The following is a 24,128-nucleotide window of genomic DNA, read 5'->3' on the forward strand; positions in this document are numbered from 1 at the left end:
GGTGTACAACAATCTTTAAGTCATACCACAGATTCTCAATTGGATTGATGTCTGGGCTTTGACTAGGCCATTCCAAGACATTTTAATGTTTCCCCCTTAAACCAGCCAAGTGTTGCTTTAGCAGTATGCTTAGGGTCATTGTCCTGCTGGAAGGTGAACCTCTGTCCCAGTCTCAAATATCTGGAAGACTGAAACAGCTTTCCCTCAAGAATTTCCCTGTATTTAGCGCCATCCATCATTCCTTCAATTCTGACCAGTTTCCCAGTCCCTGCCGATGGAAAAACATCCCCACAGCATGGTGCCACCACCATGCTTCAGTGTTGGATGGTTTCCTCGGGGTGATGAGAGGTGTTGGGTTTGCGCCAGACAGCGTTTTCCTTGATGGCCCAAAAAATCATTTTTAGTCTCATCTGATCAGAGTACCTTCTTCCATATGTTTGGGGAGTCTCCCACATGCCATTTGGCGAACACCAAACATGTTTTCTTATTTTTTTCTTTAAGCAGGGCTCTTTCTGGCCACTCTTCCGTAAAGCCCATCTCTGTGGAGTGTAAGGCTTAAAGTGGTCCTATGGACAGATACTCCAATCTCAGCTGTGGAGCTTTGCAGCTCCTTCAGGGTTATCTTTGGTATTTTTGTTGCCTCTCTGATTAATGCCCTCCTTGCCTGGTCCGAGAGTTTTGGTGGGCGGCCCTCTCTTGGCAGGTTTGTTGTGGTGCATATTCTTTCCATTTTTTAATAATGGATTTAATGMTGCTCCGTGGGATGTTCGAAGTTTTGGATATTTTTTTATAACCCAACCCTGATCTGTACTTCTTCACAACTTTGTCCCTGACCTGTTTGGAGAGCTCCTTGGTCTTCATGGTGCCGCTTGCTTGGTGTTGCAGACTCTGGGGCCTTTCAGAACAGGTGCATATATACTGAGATCATGTGACAGATCATGTGACACTTAGATTGCACAAAGGTGGACTTTATTTAACTAATTATGTGACTTCTGAAGGTTTCTGGTTGCACCAGATCTTATTTAGGGGCTTCATAGCAAAGGGGGTGAATACATATGCACGCACCACTTTTCCGTTTTTTAGTTTGTTACATTTTTTTAAACAAGTAATTTTTTACATTTCACTTGACCAATTTGGACTATTTTGTGWATGTCCATTACATGAAATCCAAATAAAAATCAATTTAAATTACAGGTTGTAATGCAACAAAATAGGAACAAAGCCAAGGAGGATGAATACTTTTGCAAGACACTGTATCTGTGACCAACAGATGCATATCTGTATTCCCAGTCATGTTTTTTTTAAGGTATCTGTGACGAACAGTCATGTGAAATCCATACATTAGGGCCTAATTTATTTATTTTAATTGATTGATTTCCTTATATGAACTGTAACTCAGTAATTATTTTGAAATTGTTGCATGTTGTCTTTATATTTTTGTCCAGTATAGCTTTCTCTATGCTGCTGCAAACCTTGGCTGGCTGGAGAGAATATAGTGTTTCCCATATTTGTCTGACAGTGATTAATGACTTTCACAGTGTTGGATGTGTCCCTGCACGCTCTGGGATTAGACATAACTGGTCCTTCATTATATCATCAGTAGATACTACTGTACCAACATTAGGCTATAGGATGTCACTGTAGCAACAAAGATATCGGACGTATGAGAGATATGGAACAAACTCAGGTTTTGGAGACCTGTTTAAGGAATAAGTATTTAATGATGGAAAGTGTGTGTGTGTGTTAGCAGGTACAGTAGCTGTATGAAGCTTGACTATTTGTTGGCACTCCCTGCCCTCAGGAGTCCAACTCTCTGTCTCGTCTCGCTACACTCACGCCAAGCCAAGCGCTAGTAACTGGCCCTCAGGGGCCTCACACAAACACACATACACTCACTCTATAGCTGAGCTGTTTAGAAATCTAATGATCCAAGTCTACTCCAGCCTAGTCACCTCTGACAGTCTATTCTCTGTACACCTCACATCTCAGGCCAGCAGAGAGATGAACGTCATTATTTATCACAAATGATGGCTGTGTGATGTCTTGGCAGAGAGACTAACATGGCAGACCCTGGTTATTGTACAGATGATGCTCCAAGGTCTGACGTCATACTGAAATAGATATAGAGTAACCAGATTTACACCAGTGCCCAGTTGTAGTGTAAACCTCTCTAGTAATCGGAGATATATGGTAATCAGCTGTTCCAACAGATTCCTCTTCTTTGAGAGAATAGTTTGATCAACCACAGAAAACATGACATCCTTTATGTAAACAACGAGGGAAAAGGAGTGGTCTTATTATTGGAATAACATTACTGTTACCAAATCATTATCCAAGAAGATAATTATATCTTTTTACTGTAAATAAATAATAACTTGGACTTTTTAAATTGATACTTCTTTATTGATGCATACAGTATGTACAATAATAAGTTATATATACATTTCCATTTGTTTCCATAAAATAGTTTTTGTTTCCATTGTTTCTAAAGTCTAGTCTGTGGAGCGTTGTGATCTTGAGGTAAGAGGACCAGGTTCTGCACATACAGTACAGTCAGTCATCTTCTGTCACTAAACTACCTACCTGAACCACTAGCCTTCTGTTGACGCTGTGTTTGAATTGAAAATAACAAGGAGAAACTTAAAGAAGCTGTTATGGACACGTGCTAAATGATGAACATTGTACATGCACATTTATTATTCATATACACTACCGGAGTCCAGCCCCTTTAAACGTGGCTAACTTAAAACACCAGAGCAGTGAAGACACACTGAGCGATGGGAGTGTGCCTCCCCAGTCACTCAACCGAAAAAGCATTCTTGCAGGTATAGAAAGGCACTGTTAAAACACTATAAACCAAACACACAGGAGGCTTCTCTTGTTCCTGAAATGTCTGTAGCTGGGAGCTTATCACCATTAGCTAATATGTGCTGAGCTTTTTGGCACAAAATGGCTGCCATCCTGTGGAATCACCCAGCATAGTGTCAGAGCCCGGCTGACCATAGCGTAGCTCAGTGCTGGGTCTCCTGGAGTTCTGTCTCCCTGCATTCCTCAGGCTGCAGTAGGCCTAGTCTGTTAGCAGTCTCTTTAATAGTCTCTGGCATCTGGTCTTTACTGGTTCATTGGTTTTAGTGGTTAATTAGGTGCTGAAAGTCTCGACTGTAAACCACAACACTATTATACCAGACCGCCACACGATAACCAATTAGAGCCAGTGGCAGCAGCTGACCGCTGGGGGCAGGCGGGGTAATAGAGGGTCTGGGGCCACAGGGGTCCTGGCAGAGGTCCATTATGCCATTTTTCAAATCTGATATTAATATTATTATATTATTATTAGTACTACATGTGATCTATGTAAACAAAAGCAAAAATGTTAAAGAAGGTTATAAAAAGCTTTTGTCGAGGCATCTAGAGCAAGGTTAATTGCCAGTCCATTGCCAGAGGGGGACAGAGAGACGAGAAGGAGAGAGATCTGAGATCTGGAGAGGCCTGCTGACATTCTTCATGRTGAGAGCTAAAACTGTTTGTTTCTGAATGTATGTGCGGGTATATGCACATGCGTCTATTGCATGTGTGCATACATGTGTGTATATGAGTGTGTGTGAACATTAGTGTGTACGTGAGTCAGACGCTTGCACAGCGTGGTGAGGACAGAGGGACAGTGTGTGTATCTCCTCCTCCCAGTACATCAGAACATAGTGACTCCACAGCATCCAGTCTCTCTATCTGCACCAGTCTGGTGAGCAGGTCTGGGATGCTGTATCCAGCTGTACTGATCCTCTCAAACAGCTGCAGGCCGTCACTCATCCCTCCGATCTCATCCCTCTTCAGGCCAAAGCTTTCTGCCAGGTGTCTCCAGGTCTTCACCACGGCTGCACCTCCGCTACTGTAGGAGGAGCTCAGCATACGACTGGCCTTCTCCAGACAGTCAAATGGTAGTTCTGTAGGACTCAGACCTGGGGAGAGGGAGGGTTAGGATGTGTTGTTGTGGCTAGAGATCAGCATACAAGATTCCTTTGCTAGACAGTCGAAGAGTACTTCTATAGCAGGGGTTTACACTCATTATAAAGGGCCACATTGAAAAAACACAAGGAATTCGCAGGCCAGACAGAGCCTACTATGTTTGTTTTTACAAATAATTGGCCATTGTTTTATTAGAAAGAATATGGCTGTTTAAAATGTCCACTTACGTACAAAGGATGCTGTATATATCATTTTAACATATTAAAACAAAAGAAGAGATAAATAATATTTGTCCAGCCTTTGCTGCTTACGCTTACAGATGTGCATAATATACTGCGACTCTAATCAAAATAGCGCTATTAGATAACCATCAATACAAAAACGTAGCTAGTGTGTAACATTAACTTAAATATGTTAAAAAATGTTTTGCAATGAATGGATCACCGAGCGGTTGAATGCAGCATTGCTGTATGTTGCACTCAAAATTAATTGACAACCAATCATTGCGCAGGCCGGAAAGAAATGTTATCACGGGCCGGAAACGGCCCGTTGGCCTGGTGTGGCGAAGTTCTATAGGGCTGAAACCAGGCCGAAGGTGAGTTTATAGGCTGAAACCAGCCGAAGGGTCAGTCTTATAGGGCTGAAACCAGTCGAAGGGCAGTTCTATAGGGCTGAAACCAGCGAAGGGAGTTTTATAGGGCTGAACCAGTTGAAGGGCAGTTCTATAGGCTGAAACCAGCCGAAGGCAGTTTCTATAGGGCTGAAACCAGCATGAAGGAGTAAGTCTCTCTATATAGGGCTGAAACCAGCCGAAGGGTAGTTCTATAGGGCTGAACCAGTCGAAGGGTCAGTTCTATAGGCTGAAACCAGCCGAAGGAGTTTATAGTTTATAGGGCTGAAACCACGTCGAATAGGGGTAACCGTATTTTATAGGGCTGAAACAGCCGAAGGGCTAGTTCTATAGGGCTGCATGAAGAACCAGCGAAGAGGGTAGTTTTCATAGGCTGAACCACGCTCGAAGAGGCAGTTCTATAGGGCTGAAACCAGCCGAAGGTAGTTCTATAGGCGTGAAACCGTGCAAGGAGGGTGTCTATAGGGCTGAAACCAGCAGCAAGGGTAGTTCTATAGGGCTGAAACCAGCGAAGGGTAGTTTTATAGGGCTGAAACCAGCCCGAAGGGCAGTTCTATAGGCTGAAACCAGACGAAGGGAGTTCTATAGGGCTGAAACCAGCCGAAGGGTAGTTTTATAGGGCTGAAACCAGTGAAGGTAGTTCTATAGGGCTGAAACCAGCCAGCGAAGGGGTACAGGTTCTATAGGGCTGAAACCAGTCGAAGGGAGTTCTATAGGCTGAAACCAGCCGAAGGGCAGTTCTATAGGGCTGAACACAGTCGAAGGCGCTAGTTCTATAGGGCTGAAACCAGTCGCAAGGGCAGTTCTATAGGGCTGAAACCAGTCCGAAGGCAGTTCTATAGGCTGAAACCAGCGCAAGGGTAGTTTTATAGGGCTGAAACCAGCCGAAGGGTAGTTTCTATAGGGCTGAAACCAGTCGAAGGCAGTTCTATAGGCGTGAAACCAGCGAAGGGCAGCTTCTATAGGGCTGAAACCAGCTCGAAGGCAGTTCTATAGGGCTGAAACCAGTCGAAGGCAGTTCTATAGAGGCTGAAACCAGTCGAAGGGCAGTTCTATAGGGCTGAAACCAGCCGAAGGCATCTATAGGCTGAAACCAGTCGAAGGGAGTTTTATAGGGCTGAAACCAGTCGAAGGGCAGTTCTATAGGGCTGAAACCAGCCGAAGGGCAGTTCTATAGGGCTGAAACCACGTGAAGGGAGTTCTAAGGGCTGAACCAGCGAAGGCAGTTCTATAGGGCTGAAACCACCGCAAGGGCAGTTCTATAGGGCTGAAACCAGGCCGAAGGAGTTCTATAGGGCTGAAACCAGTCGAAGGGACGTTCTTAGGGCTGAAACCAGCGCAAGGGCAGTTCTATAGGCTGAAACCAGCCGAAGGCGTAGTTCTATAGGGCTGAAACCAGTCGAAGGGCAGTTCTATAGGCTGAAACCAGCGAAAGGCAGTTCTATAGGGCTGAAACAGCCGAAGGGGTTCTATAGGCTGAAACAGCCTGAAGGGCAGTTCTATAGGGCTGAAACCAGTCGAAGGGCAGTTCTATAGGGCTGAAACCAGTCGCCCGAAGGGTAGTTCTATAGGGCTGAAACCAGCCGAAGGGTCAGTTTATAGGGCTGAAAACAGTCGAAGGGCAAGTTCTATAGGGCTGAACCAGTCGAAGGGCAGTCTATAGGGACTGAAACCAGCCGAAGGGCAGTTCTATAGGGCTGAAACCAGTCGAAGGGCAGTTCTATAGCGGCTGAAAAAACCAGTCGCAAGGAGTTCTATAGGCTGAAACAGTCGAAGGAGTTCTATAGGGCTGAAACCAGTCGAAGGCAAATCTATAGGGCTGAAACCAGCTCGAAGGGCAGTTCTATAGGGCTGAAACCAGTCCGACAGCGTAGTTTTTATAGGGCTGAAACCAGTCGAAGGGTAGTTCTATAGGGCTGAAACCAGTCGAAGGGCAGTTCTATAGGGCTGAAACCAGCCGAAGGGCAAATCTATAGGGCTGAAACCTGGGGGTGTACGTGTGAGTTCTCACCCTCGGCCACATTGCAGGCTCTAGCATACAGATCCAGGATCTTTTTCCTCCGGCTCTGAATCTGTAGGAAGAAACAGAGAGAAAGGTAAAGTAAGTTACAAAGTAATTACATTGCAATACATTGTAAAAGTACATAGTTGGATGTGAATGACTGATCTCTCTCACCCCTGTAGCCTTGTTGTAGTTGTTGTTATTGATGATGTTAGCATTGCTATTGCTAATGTTGTTAGCGTTGATAGGGCCGGTGGGGTTGGATACAGTCTTATCCCTGTTGAGGAGCCCCAGGGAAAGCAGGCAGATGTCCGGCTTGGTTCCCAGGTTCAGGAGACAGAGGCTGGGGTTAGGATCAGCTGCCCCCTGCCTCTCCAAGGCTGCCTCCTCATCACTATCCATACTACGACTCAACAGCTGCTCGTTCTCAGACGATGCATCATTCTCACTGGGGAGGAGAGAGAAAATCAATCAGTCAGCATAATAACACTAAGCCTTCATGACCTTTTCAAATGATATTTAGCTGTGTCTAGTTATGCTAATGTTATGTAGCTTCAGCCTAATTGTTATACTGTGAGTAGTCTCTTGTTTTAGCTTGCATATTTAGCTTCGGTTCCACAGAACGCCACTGACAGTGTGTGTAACACTGGGATTTTCTCCCAAAAACACCTTGTTGACAAATATTCTCAGAGATGCTCACACAATAGCATTGTTTTTACATGTGTGCACGTACTSACGCGCGAACACACACACGCATTGTTTCTCAGTCACCCTACACCCACTCTGGAAGCTAAGACAGTGAGTTAGCACATCCTCTGGAATGCAGTTAGCCACACTGTTTACCTCTCTGAGTCTAGCTAGGTGATGTAATGCTAATGTTCATGTGTGTGTTGACATGTAAGTTGTTCATACAGACCATATACAGTGTGTGTACATGTGACTTGTGATACTGTATGAAACAAACACATCGTCTGTGTCTATCCATGTTTATGTGAGTGTATATGTCTGTTCTCATTGCTGTCTGTCATAATGAATAAGGCTTCATTGTCTGCGAGTGTGGGGTTGAGACCGAAGAAAGAGAGCAGAGGACAGAGAGGGGAAGGGCGAGGAGCTGTCATCCACCTGGTGGTTTGGCTGCGCTAGAGTAATTATCTCTCTCTCTCTTTACCCCCAATCTCTCCTCACCTCTCTTTACCTCTCTCTCCACCCACCTTCCCCTCGCTCTCTTTAAATTCATCCCCCACTCCCTTCTCCCTCCCCTCCTCCAGGGCCAATCTGTGCTCAGCTACCTCACCCTCCAAAGCCACATAATCACTCTGCTTCAGAAAAATACTCAAGTGAACTTGTTTTTTCCATGCCCACGCAAGGGGACACACACACACTGTCTCCCCACTAAAAGGGCTAGCAGCGATGCTCTGCTGCAGTGACTTGTCCTGTGGTAGTCTAATTACAGGCAGATTCCGAAAAACAGATAAAAGAACCTCTGTCTTTGAGGCCCCCAGTCAACCACTACACTGTACAACCAGGAAGCATGTGACACGTTCATAACCTAAACATCAGTGTTTAAAACTGAAACATTAGGCATTTAGAACTGCCAATAAGTGTTCTCACCTAAAACACAGGCGTTTAGAATGAAAGATTAAACATGATAGTCAGCTTTTTCCAGTCAGTTTCCAACCATGAGAACACCCATATCTCCTTAGTGTTCAGATTTTAACCACTAGTGTTTTAACCACTGTTTAGAATGACTTTAGTCATTAGAAATTGATCAGATCAGTGTTAGGAATGTCTGTCACCGTACCTACATTTCAGCACATAACAGGACATTTGATTCAAGAAATATTTTAAATCAAGTGGTGGTGTTGTTACTCAACTGTGTTGAGTTCATTTCCGTTAACTCTGAGTGAAAAAGATGTGGGAGGGGCCTCATTATCATATTTCCCAGCATGCTTTGTTGTAGGTTGATCTTTAGAATAGTTTGTTTCAATATCTATGTTTACTCGTGCATATTGATTGTTTCATTTATCRTATACTATACAAAGATAAATAACGAACATGTTTCTAAACTAATCCAATCTGTAAGAGGTTGGATTTATTGCACCAGTTACTGAGATAATTGTTCCAGTATAGATGGTTTAGGTCAGGGGTGTCAAACTCATTCCATGGAGGGCCTAGGGTCTGTTGTTTTTTTGTTTTTACTTTCAAGTAAGCCCTAGACAACCAGGTCAGGGGAGTTCCTTACTAATTAGTGACCTTAATTCATCAATCAAGTGAAAACCAGCACACACTCTGCCCCTCCGTGGAATGAGTTTGACACGTGGTTTAGGTAGTCTTGTTTGTTAAGTCCTTCACCATAGCAGCCATTCTGAGTGCTGGTTGTGGATGATAAAATGGTCTAATTCTTGGATATCCTCCCTCTGGCCGGATTCTGATAGGAATGACTAATCACGTCACAAACCAGCATATTGTGACTTGCAGGTCTGATGTGGCCCATGAGCCAGGATTTTCAGACCACAATGTTGAGGATAACTAGGCCATAACTAAAGGCTTTATGAAACGTGRATGTGGTCATAAAGGGTTTACTTTTAATTCAAACACATTCACTTAGGCAGTCACTTGGTGAAATTATTGAATGCAACAACTATGTCTCTGTCACTAACAATCACAGTCAAGGGTCAGAATCTCTCACATTCATTCGAAAGGCATGCTGAGAAATGTGCAAATACGGCTTTACACCCTACAGTGTTAAAACAACACCCCCAGTGTTTAGAGTTTAAAACCTAAATGCCTTGTGCTGAATAAACGTGTTCATGTTTTTAAAAAGTTTTACAGAGAATAAACATGTTTTCATGTTTACAATCTACACTGTGACGCGTTTTCATAGAAATTCAAAATACCTTGACAGGTTTAAAAAGTGTTACAGAAAAGTATTTAGTTATGTGTTAAGATTCTAAACACTTGGTTTTACAGTGTACACAACCCCTACACAACTTAGACATGCACAAAACAAAGCTTGCAGACACACACACACACACACACACACACACACACACACACACACACACACATACCCAAACACATGATCTTAGAGATATTGCACACCTTTTGTGTCTGTTTGTTCAGTTTGTGTGTTTGATGTTTGTCATGTGTGCAGGTAGGTGATCAGGATACCTTACCTTTTCACCGTCTTTGGAGGCGTAGGTTTGAGTTTGTCAAATTCATCCTTTTCAGAAAAAATTACAACATTGTCTGAAAGAAAGAAAACATATTTTGTTTATCAAATGTTATTTCTCACACAGTTCTTTTAACGCCGGTAAAAGTCAGAAATTATCATCAAAATAACCTGGGGCATAAAGTGCCCATTATTTTCAAAATAAATCAATTAACAAGACTGTAGTGTTCAAATGCAATCATATCAAAGTTTAAAGCCTGTAAGTGTCTGGCACTGTCAGCCTAGATGGTGTACGCCTCGGAGACGTCTCAGACTCATAGCTCCCAGCTCTACCGGAAATGTCAATCATAGAGACTTATGAGACAGCTGCTTAATGCACGCACACTTTCCCCAAAACATACACACACGATATAGTATGCTTTCACCAATACACGGAGAAAATGTAAACAGACATTCCGTTTTAAGAATAAAACACTTATGTTTGTGATTCTTAATTTGGAAACCCAAACACGCAGGTTTGATTCCTAAACCTAAAGGACTGTATGTATATCTATTACCATACTGGAGGTAAAATGGTAGGCCTATGTGAGATGACAGTAGATGTATTATCGTGAGGTTGATAACCCCTGAAGGAGTCAGTCGGTTGTTAACATTCAAGTTAGTGAGAGGGGAACACTGACGGCCTAGAGCTAGCGCCACAGTCTAATCTAAACATTCCACCATGCTGCGCTCACTGCACACGGAAAGTACTCCTCACCATTGTCAACCACACACACACACACACACACACACACACACACACACACACACACACACACACACACACACACACACACACACACACACACACACACAGTGTCCAAACCCACAGACCCCAGGCCTGACAGACAGCCATCAGGTATGAGAATGTCTCTTTATGTTAGTCTAATAAACCAGACTATAGATTAAGAATGTCTTTTATGTTAGTCTAATAAACCAGACTATATATTATGTCTGAGGCCAAAACTGGTACTGTAAGTAAAAGTTTGTGTTCTGTAGTGTGTTTTTCTGTTAACTAAGGTAGTGTGTTGTGTGTGTTTGTGTCTGTGTTGTGTAGTGTATATTAGCCTCACCTGGAACATCTTTCTTGTCCTCCTGTTTGTTGGTCTGAGCCTCCACAGCCTTCACCACCTGACCAGAGCAGCATGCTGTGACACAGAGAGAGAGAGAGAAAGTTTAGTGTACTGCACACTGATTGTTACCCTGTCCACTGTGTGTGAGTACAGGTATGTGTGTGTGAGTGTTATCCTGCCCACTGGGTGTGAGTATGTGTGTGTGAGTGTTATCTGCCTGCTGGGTGTCTGTGTGAGTATGTGTGTGTGTGAGTGTTATCCTGTCCCGCTGGGTGTCTGGGTGTGAGCATGTGTGGTGTTATCCTGCCGCTGGGTGTCTGTGTGTGAGTGTTATCCTGCCCGCTGGGTATCTGGGTGTGAGCATGTGTGTGTGTGAGTGTTATCCTGCCCGCTGGGTGTCTGTATGTGTGTGTGTGAGTGTTATGCTGCCCGCTGGGTATCTGGGTGTGAGCGTGTGTGTGTGTGTGAGTGTTACCCTGTCCGCTGGGCTTGGCTTTGAGGATGTAGAACATGATGATGAGGACAATGGCGATGGCCATGATGAAGATGGTTGACATGGCGATGATGAGAGCGGTTGCTAGGTGACCCTGTCCTGTGGGGTCTTTGTGAGGGTGAGGGAACATGGTGGTACTGCTGGTTGAGACACTGGGGGCTTTGCCTGACAACACAGCTTTGGTAAGCATGCCTGGAACACACAGATACTACACAGTTACAACACAGATACTACTTCTGCATCTGAAGGAAGCCATGTCTTGGACCCCAAGGTGGGCATGTTTTGGTTTTTGGCCTAGCACTACACAGCTGATTCAAATAATAAACTAATCATCAAGCCTTGATCATTCAAGCAGACCACCGTAGTCCCTGTGCCCAAGAACCCCAAGGTAAACTGCCTAAAAGACTACCGACCCGTAGCACTCYCATCTGTAGCCATGAAGTGCTTTGAAAGGTTGGTCATGGCTCACATCAACAGCATTATCCCAGAAACCCTATACCCACTCCAATTTGCATATATACCCAAAAGATCACAGATGATGCAATCTCTATTGCACTCCACACTGCCCTTTCCCACCTGGACAATAGGAACACCTACGTGAGAATGCTGTTCATTGACTACAGCTCCGCGTTCAACACCATAGTGCCCTCAAAGCTCATCACTAAGCTAAGGATCCTGGGACTGAACACCTCCCTCTGCAACTGAATCCTGGACTTCCTGATGGGCCGCCCCCAGGTGATAAGGGTAGGTAACAACACATCCGCCACACTGATCCTCTACACGGGGGCCCCTGAGGGGTGTGTGCTCAGTCCCCTCCTGTACTTCCTGTACTTCCTGTTCACCCTTGACTGCATGGCCAAGCACGACTCCAACACCATCATTAAGTTTGCCGATGACACAACAGTGGTAGGCCTGATCACTGACAACGATGAGACAGCCAATAGGGAGGAGGTCAGAGACCTGGCAGTGTGGTGCCAGGATAACAAACTCTCCCTCAACGTGATCAAGACAACGGAGATGATCGTGGACTACAGGAAAAGGAGGGTTGAGCACGCCCCCATTCTCATCAACAGGGCTGAAGTGGAGCAGGTTGAGAGCTTCAAGTTCCTTGGTGTCCACATCACCAACAAACTAACATGGTTCAAACACACCAAGACAGTCATGAAGAGGGCACGCCCAACGCCTATTCTACCTCAGGAGATTGAAAAGATTTGGCATGTGTCCTCAGATCCTCAAAAAGCTATACAGCTGCATCATCGAGATCCTCCTGATTGGTTGCATCACCGCCTGGTATGGCAACTGCTCAACCTCCGACCGCAAGGCACTACAGAGGGTCATGRGTAAGGCCCAGTACATCACTTGGGCTAAGCTTCCTGCCATCCAYGACCTCTATACCCTATACCAGGCGGTGTCAGAGGAAGGCCCTAAAGATTGCCAAAGACTCCAGCCACCTTAGTCATAGATTGTTCTCTCTGCTACTGCACGGCAAGCGGTACCGGAACGCCAAGTCTAGGTCCAAAAGGCTTCTTAACAGCTTCTACCCCCAAGCTATAAGACTCCTGAACAGCTAATCAAATGGCTACCCAGACTATTTGCATTGACCCCCCCCCCCCATTTTTATGCTGCTGCTACTCTTTTTTTATTATCTATGCATAGTCACTTTACTGTACACATTACCTCAATGACCTCGACTAACCTGTGCCCCCGCACATTGACTCTATACCGTTACCCCCTGTATATAGCCTCGTTACTGTTTTATTATTGTTGCTCTTAAATTTTTTGATTTTATTATTTTTTACTTCAGTTTATTTTAGTAAACTTAACACTTATTTTTCTTAAAACTGTATTGTTGGTTAAGGGCTTGTAAGTAAGCATTTCACTATAAGGACTACACCTGTTGTATTCGGCGCATGTGACAAATACAATTTTWTTTTWTTTTATTTGAATCTGCTGTGTAGTGCTAGGGCAAAAACCAAAATGTGCCCCCCTTGGAGTCCCGAGGCCGAGTTTGGGAAACGCTGCCCTTCGGGGTTGTTGATTGACTGTTTTCTTCAGCTTTAATGGAGCTGTAAACTCCTGACAGGTCCTAAATCTACTTTTATTCTCGTTTTAATCAGGCATCCGGCCTGGCACTACCGAGTCCCTGTGGTCTCTCTCTCTCTCTCTCACACACACACACACACACACACACACACACACACACACACACACACACACACACACACACACACACACACCCTCTCTTTGTGGTCAGAGTCATCAGTGTTCTGGGTGTTTGTTTATTTTCTGTGGGTAGAATACGAATCCTGTTTGTTTAGTGGAGCGTGATTTCACATCTTAATCACTGTTCTGTTTCTTTGCTGTGAACCCTAGAGCCAGGAAGACTAGACCAAGGCATTCCTACTGGCAATCATAAAGGACCAAGGCTTTCCTACAGGCAGACATTAGAATAGACCAAGGCTTTCCTACATGCAGAAATTAAAATAGACCAAGACTTTCCTACAGGCAGACATTAGAATAGACCAAGGCTTTCCTACAGGCAGATATTAAAATAGACCAAGACTTTTCTACAGGCAGACATCAGAATAGACCAAGGCTTTCCTACAGGCAGATATTAAAATAGACCAAGACTTTCCTACAGGCAGACATCAGAATAGACTAAGGCTTTCAGCTTCATCTCCTCTAAAGCTTCTGGACATCTTCATGCTGCTTCAGACTGTTTATTCACTGATCAGATCAGACAGATTCAATACATTATTGTATGAAACTGCTGCAGGTATATTAGATGATGACCTGGGTTCAAAGTTCAAAGCTAGCCTGTTACAGTATATGGAGTACATGACGGTAAACAGGGGACAGACAGATGGTATAGATATGTATAGGTGTATATAGCCTAGAGAGGAGGTCCAGACGTACGTGGTCTGAACTTATCAACACCCTTGATAAAGATGAACAAAAATGACTGTTTATAAAATAAATTATTCAAATACTTAGCTATATTGTATGCTTACATTTTTTGTTATACTTTTATACTAATACAATTGCTCAGAGAAATATATTTTGTTTAACAAGTAATACTTTTATTCTCTCAAAAAGGTCATTCTAATTTCAACGGCAAACCCACCACTGATGTGTGTGGCCAGAGAGGTCTATATTCATGTCATCTGACCAAAGCACCYGTTCCAATCCATATGCTTATGCCGTTTAGCCAACTCCAGGTGTTTACTTTTGTTGGATGACATGAAAAAAGAGCTCTGGCCTCACACACCAGTGGTGGGTTTGGAATTTAAATGAGAATGCATAAGCAGAAAAGAACCCCATACATACTGTAAAATATGGTGGGGGGGTCTGTTTTGGGCRTATTTTTCTTCCACTGGTCCTGGGGCCCTTGTTAAGGTCAACGGCATCATGAACTTTACCCAGTACCAGGACTTTTTTGCCAAAACCTGGTTGCCTCTGCAAGGAAGCTGAAACTTGGCCGTAAGTGGATCTTCCAGCAAGACAATAACCCCAAGCACACATCAATATCCACAAAGAAATGGTTAATTGTCCACAAAATCAACATTTTGCAATGGCCCTCTCTGTCTCCAGACATGAAACCCATTGAAAACCTGTGGTTTGAATTGAAGAGGGCAGTCCATAAGCTTAGATAAAGGATATCAYGGATCTGGGAAGGWATCTGTATGGAGGAATGCWCTAAGATCCCTCCTAATGTGTTCTCTAACGCATAAAACATTTTAGAAAAAGGGTCAGTGCCATTATCCTCACAAGTTGAGGTATTGAAAGGTATTGGAAACAGGGGTGTCAATAATMTTGACCCTTACCTTTTTGAGAAAACTAAAATATCACTTCTCTGAGCAATTATAATTGCCTAAAATAATCTAATTTCCCAAAAAATGTGTGCATACACTATAGCTCAGTATTTTAATTATTTATTTTGTACAGTCATTTTTGCTAATCTTTATCAAGGGTGTCAATAATTTCGGACCCCGCCGTATATATCCTAGAGATGACAGGCTGCTGCTGAAGAGAAGCCCCAGGACAGGCAGAAACATGTTAATAATCTTTTTCATGCCCTCCAAACGTTTTAATTATTACACCACGCGGTGCTGGGAGCCGCGGTAACACACACACACACACACACACACATGCACTGAGCTGGAAGCCGGGGTAATTTACAGATTACTTGGTGAGTGCTGGCCTGCCTTCACCCCGAGCTAGTAACTCCACGCTTCAACTACATATTTCTGGTTTGGGTATTTTAAAGACTTTTAAAATGGTTAATCAAAATGGACCCTCACACGTCTCTCCCTCCCTTTCCCTCCCTAACTCTGCCTGCAAGAAACAATTAGCTGCTTGTTGAAAAGTGTGTGTTTGTTGTTATACACTCGTCTGTTCACATCTCTCCCTCCTCTCTCTCCCATCCTCCTCACAGCAGATTCCAGTCTGTTTAAGGTTGTTATATATCAAAACACAGTCATTAAAATGACACAATAATAATGATTTCAATTTCCGGGCAAAACAATATGCCAGGGAGTGTTGCTTTGAGCGACGTACACTAAAAACAATTCCTAGGGTCGAGCACCACTATGAGGAAGCAGTTCCAGACCATGGTGAGATAATGTCATGCTGTTTCTCCCTGTGTTCTGCTCTGTCTGTCTGTGTTCATTAACTGGTCCCAGCCCTCTGCAGCCCTCACTCGCCTGACCTTACAAGTATCTCTCTCGGTCCCTCTGTGACTGTCTCTGACCCTCTCTGGCCTGGGTTCTGGTTCTGTTTGTGTTGTAGAACTTGTCAGGTATAAGAAAACGTACACTCTTTAGTGTTGCGCGGTGCATTTTGACACGAGTGACAGACCATTCCATACAGGTTCCTGGGCCGGTTCTCCTGGATGTAATACCTGACAGAGAGGAAGCACAGAGAGAACATTTAGAGAACAATACTGATACATATTATTCTCTTATTATACACAGAGATATGTTATTAAGATACACAGTGTGAATATGTAAGTATTAGAGAGGAGAAGTGTCTCAATAATAGCTGGAGGTGAAAAGGTTAAACTGATGCCCAGAGGGGAGAGTACTGTATCCCATTAGGTTAGATAGAGATATTATTTAGCCCTGAGCTGTGACAGAGGAAGAGAAGGGAGGCTGCTTCAGAGCGTGGAGTCCTCTAGGCCTCTAGCGCAGACCATCTACCATTAATCAGAGAGGACAATTAAACCACTTTCAATCAAACATGCACACCAGATCTCCAGGATGAAAACCAGGACCACAAAAMCATTAAATCTGAGATTAAAATGCCATTCTACTAAAGATGTGTTTGGTGAGGACTTAAGTAAAGTATGATTTAATAAAGAAGCATTTTGATTCCAACCCCGACAAAGGCAGGCAGTGTTCAGTATTCCCCCAGTACAGTACAGTGAGATAGAGTTATTAAAGCAGCCAGTAATGCTAAAACACTCTAGTCTGTATATTGACTTTAAACTCAATTGAAACCCAAGAATGTCTTTGAGGTGGTACAGTCATTGAACAACATCATATGGTAGAGAGAAAGAGAGAGAGTGAGAGAGAGGGGGGTGGGGGGGTGGAGAAGATCAGAGCATTGAGCCGGTCCTGTAACAGTTTATAACTTCTCCTGCCTCCATGTTTGTGGGTGACCAGATGGTAACTGGGTAATTGAGGCAGATAGCGTGGCCAATGGAGGGTTAGACCAGGCTGTGGCTGTGTGATATGAAGACGTGGGGGGGAAACAGGGGCGATGTGACAGAAGTGTCCTATGGAGTGGTACTGTCTTATCAACATCACTCTCTGGCAGCGGTGGTATGTATGTGTGTGCATAAATGTACACTACCGTTCAAAAGTTTGGGGTCACTTAGAAATGTCGTTGTTTTTTTGAAAGAAAAGCAAATAATTTTGTCAATTAAAATAACATCAAATTGATCAGAACTACAGTGTAGACATTGTTAATGTTGTAAATGACTATTGTAGCTGGAAACAGATTTGTTATGGAATATCTACATATGCGTACAGAGGCCCATTATGAGCAACCATCACTCCTGTGTTCCAATGGCACGTTATGTTAGATAATCCAAGTTTATAATTTTTAAGGCTAATTGATCATTAGAAAACACTTTTGCAATCATGTTAGCACAGCTGAAAACTGTTCTGATTAAAGGAGCAATAAAACTGGCCTTCTTTAGACTAGTTGAGTATCTGGAGCATCAGCATTTGTGGGTTTGATTACAGGCCCAAAATGGCCAGAAACAAATACCTTTCTTCTGAAACTCATCAGTCTATTCTTGTTCTGAGAAATTAAGGCTATTCCATGCGAGAAATTGCTAAGAAACTGAAGATCTCGTACAACAGTGAAGAGGCGACTCCGGGAGGCTGGCCACGTGTCTTCAAATGTGTGTGTGTGTGTGTGTTGTCTTATGTGTGTGTGTGTACATACCCAGGTAAGCAGGGTCCACAGTCTGCATCATTGTCTGGTGTCCCAGGTTTGAGTACTGTAGCACGGTACAGACCTTCACAGTCCTTATGTCTCCTGCAGATCTCATACTTTCCCTTCGAGTACTTCCCCGGCGGACACGACACACACACAAAGTCCTCATCCTTAGTCCCATAGCCACAGTTCTGCAACATCACAAACAGGCAATAAAATGTGATTGGTTACAAGAACAGGACATGAGTTGTTCTGAACATTTACATTCGGGGTGTTGGTGTAGTTTGTCTAGTGTGTGTGTGTGTGTGTGTGTGTGTGTTGATTGATGTTCTAGTATGGAATAAAGTGGGAGGTCATCTTAAACAGTCCCAGACATATACACTTCTCACAGTGGGGAGTTGTGACAACAACCAATACCCTGCATAGTCTGACAGGCAGACCATTGTTTGATCTACCTTTATTAAAACAGTTGAAGCTCCATCCTGAAGCCAAGCTGCTACTTGTCCTACAGACTTCAGAAATACTATATTCCGACTTCCTACTTTATTGGCTTGTCCAATATATCCACTTTGATCCTCTGATAAAAGCTGGATTAATTTATCAGTAGGATTCTGTCAGGGTGGATCAGCCCAGCTTTAGATCTCCTGGTTGACTTTACTTCTGTTGGTTCATATAAACCTTCTCCAGATAAAATCCAATAAAAACATTTTTGTCCTGTCTCCATGGTCGTTGTAAACCAGCGTGTATCACTGCATTAAAACCATCTGCTGTATCAGATCACATCAGATCTATGTGGGAGAGTGCTGTTTCATGTGTATGTGGGGGAACTAGTGTAGCTAGGAACTTAGTGTAGCTAACTACTGGAACTACACACTACTTTTTTAGCAAAATAAAATATGGGTGAAGTAGACAACTTCCTTTCTTTTTTGCCATCAGACCTGCATAATTCACACTTGAAACATGGTTTTTGTGTTTAATAGGCTAAATTACACATTCTGTTAACAGCTGACTCCAGAGTGATCTATTGTTGCAATTTGTCGATATGATAATTTAACCCAAAGTAGTTTGGATGTAGTGAACTACTTTTTCTAAGTAACTTCTAATTAAGTAAACTATATTTTTCTTAAAACTTCTTAGGGATAGCCCCCTTTTTTTATTTAAATTTTCGCCTAAAATGTCATACCCAAATCTAACTTCCTGTAGCTCAGGCTCTGAAGCAAGGATACGCAAATTCTTGGTACCATTTGAAAGGAAACACTTTGAAGTTTGTGGAAAATATAACACAATAGATCTGGTAGAAGAAAATGTCAAAAAAAAGAAGTTATTTTATATTTTTTTTCTACCACCATCTTTGAAATCCAACAGAAAGGTCCCACATCTAGCAATTCTCTGGTTGTAATTCCGATGGTGTCCACAAGATGGCAGCAGTGAATGTGCAAAGTTTCAGATGGATAACTTGAAGTATGAGCAAACTACATGACATTTAGTGTGAAGTCACCCAGGTACATTTGGGCAAATCGTGAAGGAGACGTTTACATTCACATTACATTTTTCTACAAGAATATTGTCAAATCTGTATACTTGGACTTTGATTGAGCTTTTCAACATTTGCAAAACACCCAGTTTTCATAACTTCATAACTCTCCATATTCTTATAATTTTTGTCCAAAGGGAAAAGGCTTGCTGTCGCACAAGGTTAGCAGCTACATTTTGCGACAMATACGGCGTTTCTCGTAAAGCCCAGCTCATTGGCTATCTAGCTAGCTTTGTTTGACCCCGATTGGTGCTTATTTGACAAAGATACAGTCGATCAAGTGAATACCGCCCGCGTCATCGGCGTGCCATGAAGGCGTCGCTCTCTGACCAAATTTGGTGTCCTATAGGATATACGTCACCCCTAATTATATAGTGAAGTCTGGTTACGTTCTAGGATCTCTAAGGAATAAATACGAACGTGATTTGACTAGTTGTAACAACTTTTAGGGTTAGATTTTCACAGATTCCTTTCTCTGCAAATTGAACGAGTGGAAATACAAAATTGATTGTGCATGCTATATGGAGCTTTTTAGGATATGAAAATTTATTTTATCTAACAAAACGACACTTCATGTTATCTCTGGGACCATTTGGATGATACATTCTGAAATCTTGCTCTGATTTAAGTACACATTTCACCTTCAGAGGTGAATTTATCAAACCTATCAGGGTGAAAAAAGTGTTTTGTTGTTAGGAGCTCTCCTCAAACAATAGCATGGCATTTTTTCGCAGTAATAGCTACTGTAAATTGGACAGTGCAGTTATATTAACAAGAATTTAAGCTTTCAGTCGATATAAGACACTTAAATGTACCGACATTTGTTGTTTCTCTAAAATCTGTGATCGTGACACAAGGCACTGAATGATTTACAACTGTCCCGTTGACGGGACGCCTCACTTTAGTATAGCCTAACTTCTTCCAGTGTGAAATGGTGGATTGGTAAACAATGTTTTTTAAGGAGCTTTCCCAACACTTCTACTACTACTGATCACATGTGAAAAATTAGCTAAATGCCAAGTTAGCAATGTTAGTAACGTGTACGCTGGGAGACGGGAAGCAAGTACAGGAAGTGCAAATGTAATAATGAATAAAACATGGAACAATCAAGAAACTTGAATAGCATACAGACATGAAACTTAAACAATAACGCCTGAGGAAAGAACCAAGGGGAGTGACAGATATAGGGAAGATAATCAGGAAGGTGTGGAGTCCAGGTGAATCTCATGAGGCGCAGGTGCGCGTAACATGCTGACCAAACCAAAAGTTGATTTTGTTCACCCACACCAGACACGATCAGGACATGCAGATTGAAATATCAAAACAAACTCTGAACCAATTATATTAATTTGGGGACAGGTCAAAACCATTTGGGCGCAATGGCGCACGCAGACGCACACGCGTGTGCGGTTTGGTCAGCATGTAAAGATGGTGGCAGGTGTGCGTAATAATCTGGCGATGTGGAGCGCTGGAGAGGGAGAGCTGGAGTACACATGACAATGTTGCTGCTCTGTTTGGTAAGTCATTACCCAAATCTACAATCATGAGCAGATATTGACATTTTCAGTAATTGTACAGGAGAGTTGAATAACTACAATTTAACTTTACAAGTTTAAAGAACTGACTATTCAAACAGTTAGCTATGTCTGTGACTGTTGTTTAGATTTACAGAGAAAGAGAAAAGCAGGGCTCCTTTTGTTGTGTGTGTGTGTGTGTGTGTGAATGTGTGTGTGTGTGTGTGTGTGTGTGTGTGTGTGTGTGTGTGTGTGTGTGTGTGTGTGTGTGTGTGTGTGTGTTGTGTGTGTGTGTGTGTGTGTGTGTGTGTGTGGTGTGTGAGGTGTGTGTGTGAGGTGAGGTGTGTGTGAAGAGGTGTGTGTGTGTGTGTCTCCTTATTAAGGCCCAGTGAGGCTCTGTTTATTTTGGCCGGGGACTGATGACTAATGGCTACTGACAGAATACTACATCGTACCAAAGGGGCTTCAATATTTGGGAAAAATCCAAATGGAATGACAAACCGTGAAAATTGTTCATTCCCCTTTCTGAATCTGAGCATGCATTCTGGGATTTAGCTGGTAACTCTTTGATGTGGGAGGTGTACCTTTGTGTATACCAGTGAGTCAGGTAACTTCTTGGGTGGTCTGAGCAGACAGATAGACTAGAGAGTAGGGCTGTTACCGCTTAGTCATGGTAACTAGGCTTCTCCAAGCTCTGATGCTGCTGATGGTCATTAGTAGCCTACCAAACTTTATAACTGCTTGGTACTCAAAACGCTATTGTCCCTCTAATCACCCTGACATCAATGCAAATGTTTTATAAAAATCGAATCAAACACTTCATGAGAGCCCATGAGCTCATGTTGCTCAACATTTCTATAGGCTATGCAATTGTGTGAGAAAAAAAAATGTTTTCATGGCCTCTATTAAAAAGAGGATCCCATCCTCTTTCTATAGGCTAGGCCTACTATATTTATTTCTCAACTTTCCTAATATTAAGCATATTGCTTCACTTTACAACAGGAGTATAGCCTACCTGGCTGGCATGAAAATTAAACACGTAAAAAGTCTTCTCCATTCGCTATTTAAGTGTATAGATCACATGTATTTGTTCCCCGTGGCCCTGTTCCAAGACAGGTGCATGATAATGGTCCATTCTAAATCAAAATGAATTCCACACATATATTATTTAGTATATGTAAAGACAACATTAAATTAAGAATAGTCTGATGGGTGACAATATTAGCCTATCATTGTGAATTATGTATTATCACTTGTGATAAATCATAGTCGCACACCTCATGTAGCCTAGCACATAGGCCTATATGTTTTGATAATGGTTGTAACACAGCTAAAGTTGCCAAATAAGTTCTTAAAATTAAGCACATTATTCCGCTTTACAACTGGTGTAGAGCCTAACTGGCCTACATAGGCAACACATGAGTTTCAAGTTTGGGGAAGATAATTTTCACCATAAAAATGCACCTTTATAATAAAAGCATTACATGCATAATCGGATTTGCTGTCACTTTTGAGAACAGTGTTTTCCCACTAATTGATTGCATTTTGAAACATTTGCATTTATAGCCTACTGCCGTGTGCGCATTGCTGCGCTTATAATGTGAAGAAATAACCTAATAGTTTATCAATATTTTAAGCTAAACGTTCTGATCTGTTGCATCAGCCTCATTACTTTTAAAATGTTTTTTTTTGATGCGAGTGGTTGTATTAATTTGGGATCTATCGCGTCCCACAACTGTCCCAGAGTATGTTTGGAATATTTATTTATTGCACAGAAGGACAAGTTGACCAATAGAATAGATCAACTTTGTACTATGGGGGATAGTAGATTGACATAGGCTAGTGCTTTGCTGTTTGTTAGGCCTACTCATCTTGTTGGCTAACGAAAAGTAAATGTGGACAGTTCTTTCAATATCTTCAATATGTGCCTCAGAGAGGGACGCAGTTGATCTGTCTCTTCGCTTGTAGCCTACTTCTTAGTTGTGAGAAGGACCCGATCATGTGACGGGCATTGGTTAATAAGAATGTAGATATCTGAGAGAGCCATGTGAGTGAGAAGTGCTTCGGAGCACGGCAGCCGGGAATTATAATTATTATATTCAGCCCAAGGGCACAAAAGGCATGGATTTTTTAGGGGGCATTACGGCCGCACGAGGGGGATGCCGCTGGGAAATTCGAGGCCTGGTGAGAATATTATCAAGTGCTTGTCAAATTGTGAATGATAGACTGATGAAGTGTGTGCAGCCTGGACAAGAAACAAATCAGAGCTCATGCCTTTCTTGCAACTTTTTCAAATCATCATTAGAGTCGCATCATGCAGCCTTAGAATGTATAAAAAAATCGAAACATATAGCCCAACATTTGTATCACAACTAAAGTTGCATAAATAACTCTAAATTCAGCATATAGGAGGACCTGTTTCTTTGTTAACTGCTCAACACAGAATAACCACATGTGCGCACTTCCTTGGAAATTGTTTTGAGAAAATATATTTTGTATTTTATTCAGCTATGTTCAATTGTATTCGTCATACTATAAAATAATAAAAATGTATGCCACCCGAATTCTAAGCAAACCTTGTCCGCTAAATGAACTAGGCATAGCCATATCAGGGCCTAACATATGGACAACTCAGAGTATGCTATTCTGTTCTTTTGAAATAGACTACATTTTCTTTATATCATGTTTCTTTAGACCTGTCTAAAATAAATAATGAGAGTAGGGCTGGTAGGGCTGGGGGGCAGGTAGCAGAGGTCAGGGTTCACATGCACCTGACATGCTACATTATCTACTCATTACACTCAAGTCATTTCATCTCAGGAAATGTGTGTGTGTAGTTGTGCTCTTGTTCATTAGTTTGTGTGTGCGCTTGTTTGTCTCACCATGTGGGGCTCCCGTCCAGGTTGGCATGGTGGGCAGGGCTGGCAGCTACTGAGGGTCTGGTTGTAGAACTCAAACTCTCCACAACTACTGTACTCTGACCTGAGAGAGGGAGGACAGGATACCTGAGAGAGAGAGGAGTGGGGTTAAAAGATAAAAGCGTACAGAGTCATAATGTGTGCTTTGTTCAGGTTCTTGGTTATAAATTAAGATGAAACTTTTTGTTCTGTTTTCAACTTACTACAGGATTCTAAGATTTTATTTACTACAGGTTTTAATAAGTCATTCTAATTAAATTCAAAGAGAATATACTAATCCCCTTGGGAACCCAACTACCTCATATCCCAGTACAGTGACTCAGTATGGGTACTGCTTGTATATAA

General features: G+C 42.6%; 1 protein-coding gene across 2 annotated transcripts in view; it reads right to left on the reverse strand.

Moving 5' to 3' along the window:
- Nucleotides 1-2,381: 2,381 nt before the first annotated feature.
- Nucleotides 2,382-24,128, reverse strand: part of LOC111959932 (tumor necrosis factor receptor superfamily member EDAR) — a 54,443-nt gene continuing 32,696 nt past the window's right edge. For both annotated transcript variants that reach the window (XM_023981787.2, XM_023981786.2), the window contains exons 3-11: nt 23,748-23,870; nt 17,827-18,008; nt 16,188-16,273; nt 11,356-11,565; nt 10,881-10,955; nt 9,773-9,845; nt 6,771-7,044; nt 6,606-6,666; nt 2,382-3,956 (exon numbers count right to left, since the gene is read on the reverse strand). In XM_023981787.2, the coding sequence (XP_023837555.1) occupies nt 3,625-3,956; nt 6,606-6,666; nt 6,771-7,044; nt 9,773-9,845; nt 10,881-10,955; nt 11,356-11,565; nt 16,188-16,273; nt 17,827-18,008; nt 23,748-23,870 (1,416 nt within the window). In that variant the 3' untranslated portion in view covers nt 2,382-3,624. The remainder of the gene's footprint in view (nt 3,957-6,605; nt 6,667-6,770; nt 7,045-9,772; nt 9,846-10,880; nt 10,956-11,355; nt 11,566-16,187; nt 16,274-17,826; nt 18,009-23,747; nt 23,871-24,128) is intronic.

The sequence above is a fragment of the Salvelinus sp. IW2-2015 genome, linkage group LG36 (assembly GCF_002910315.2).
Source record: "Salvelinus sp. IW2-2015 linkage group LG36, ASM291031v2, whole genome shotgun sequence".
Lineage (NCBI taxonomy): Eukaryota > Metazoa > Chordata > Actinopteri > Salmoniformes > Salmonidae > Salvelinus > Salvelinus sp. IW2-2015.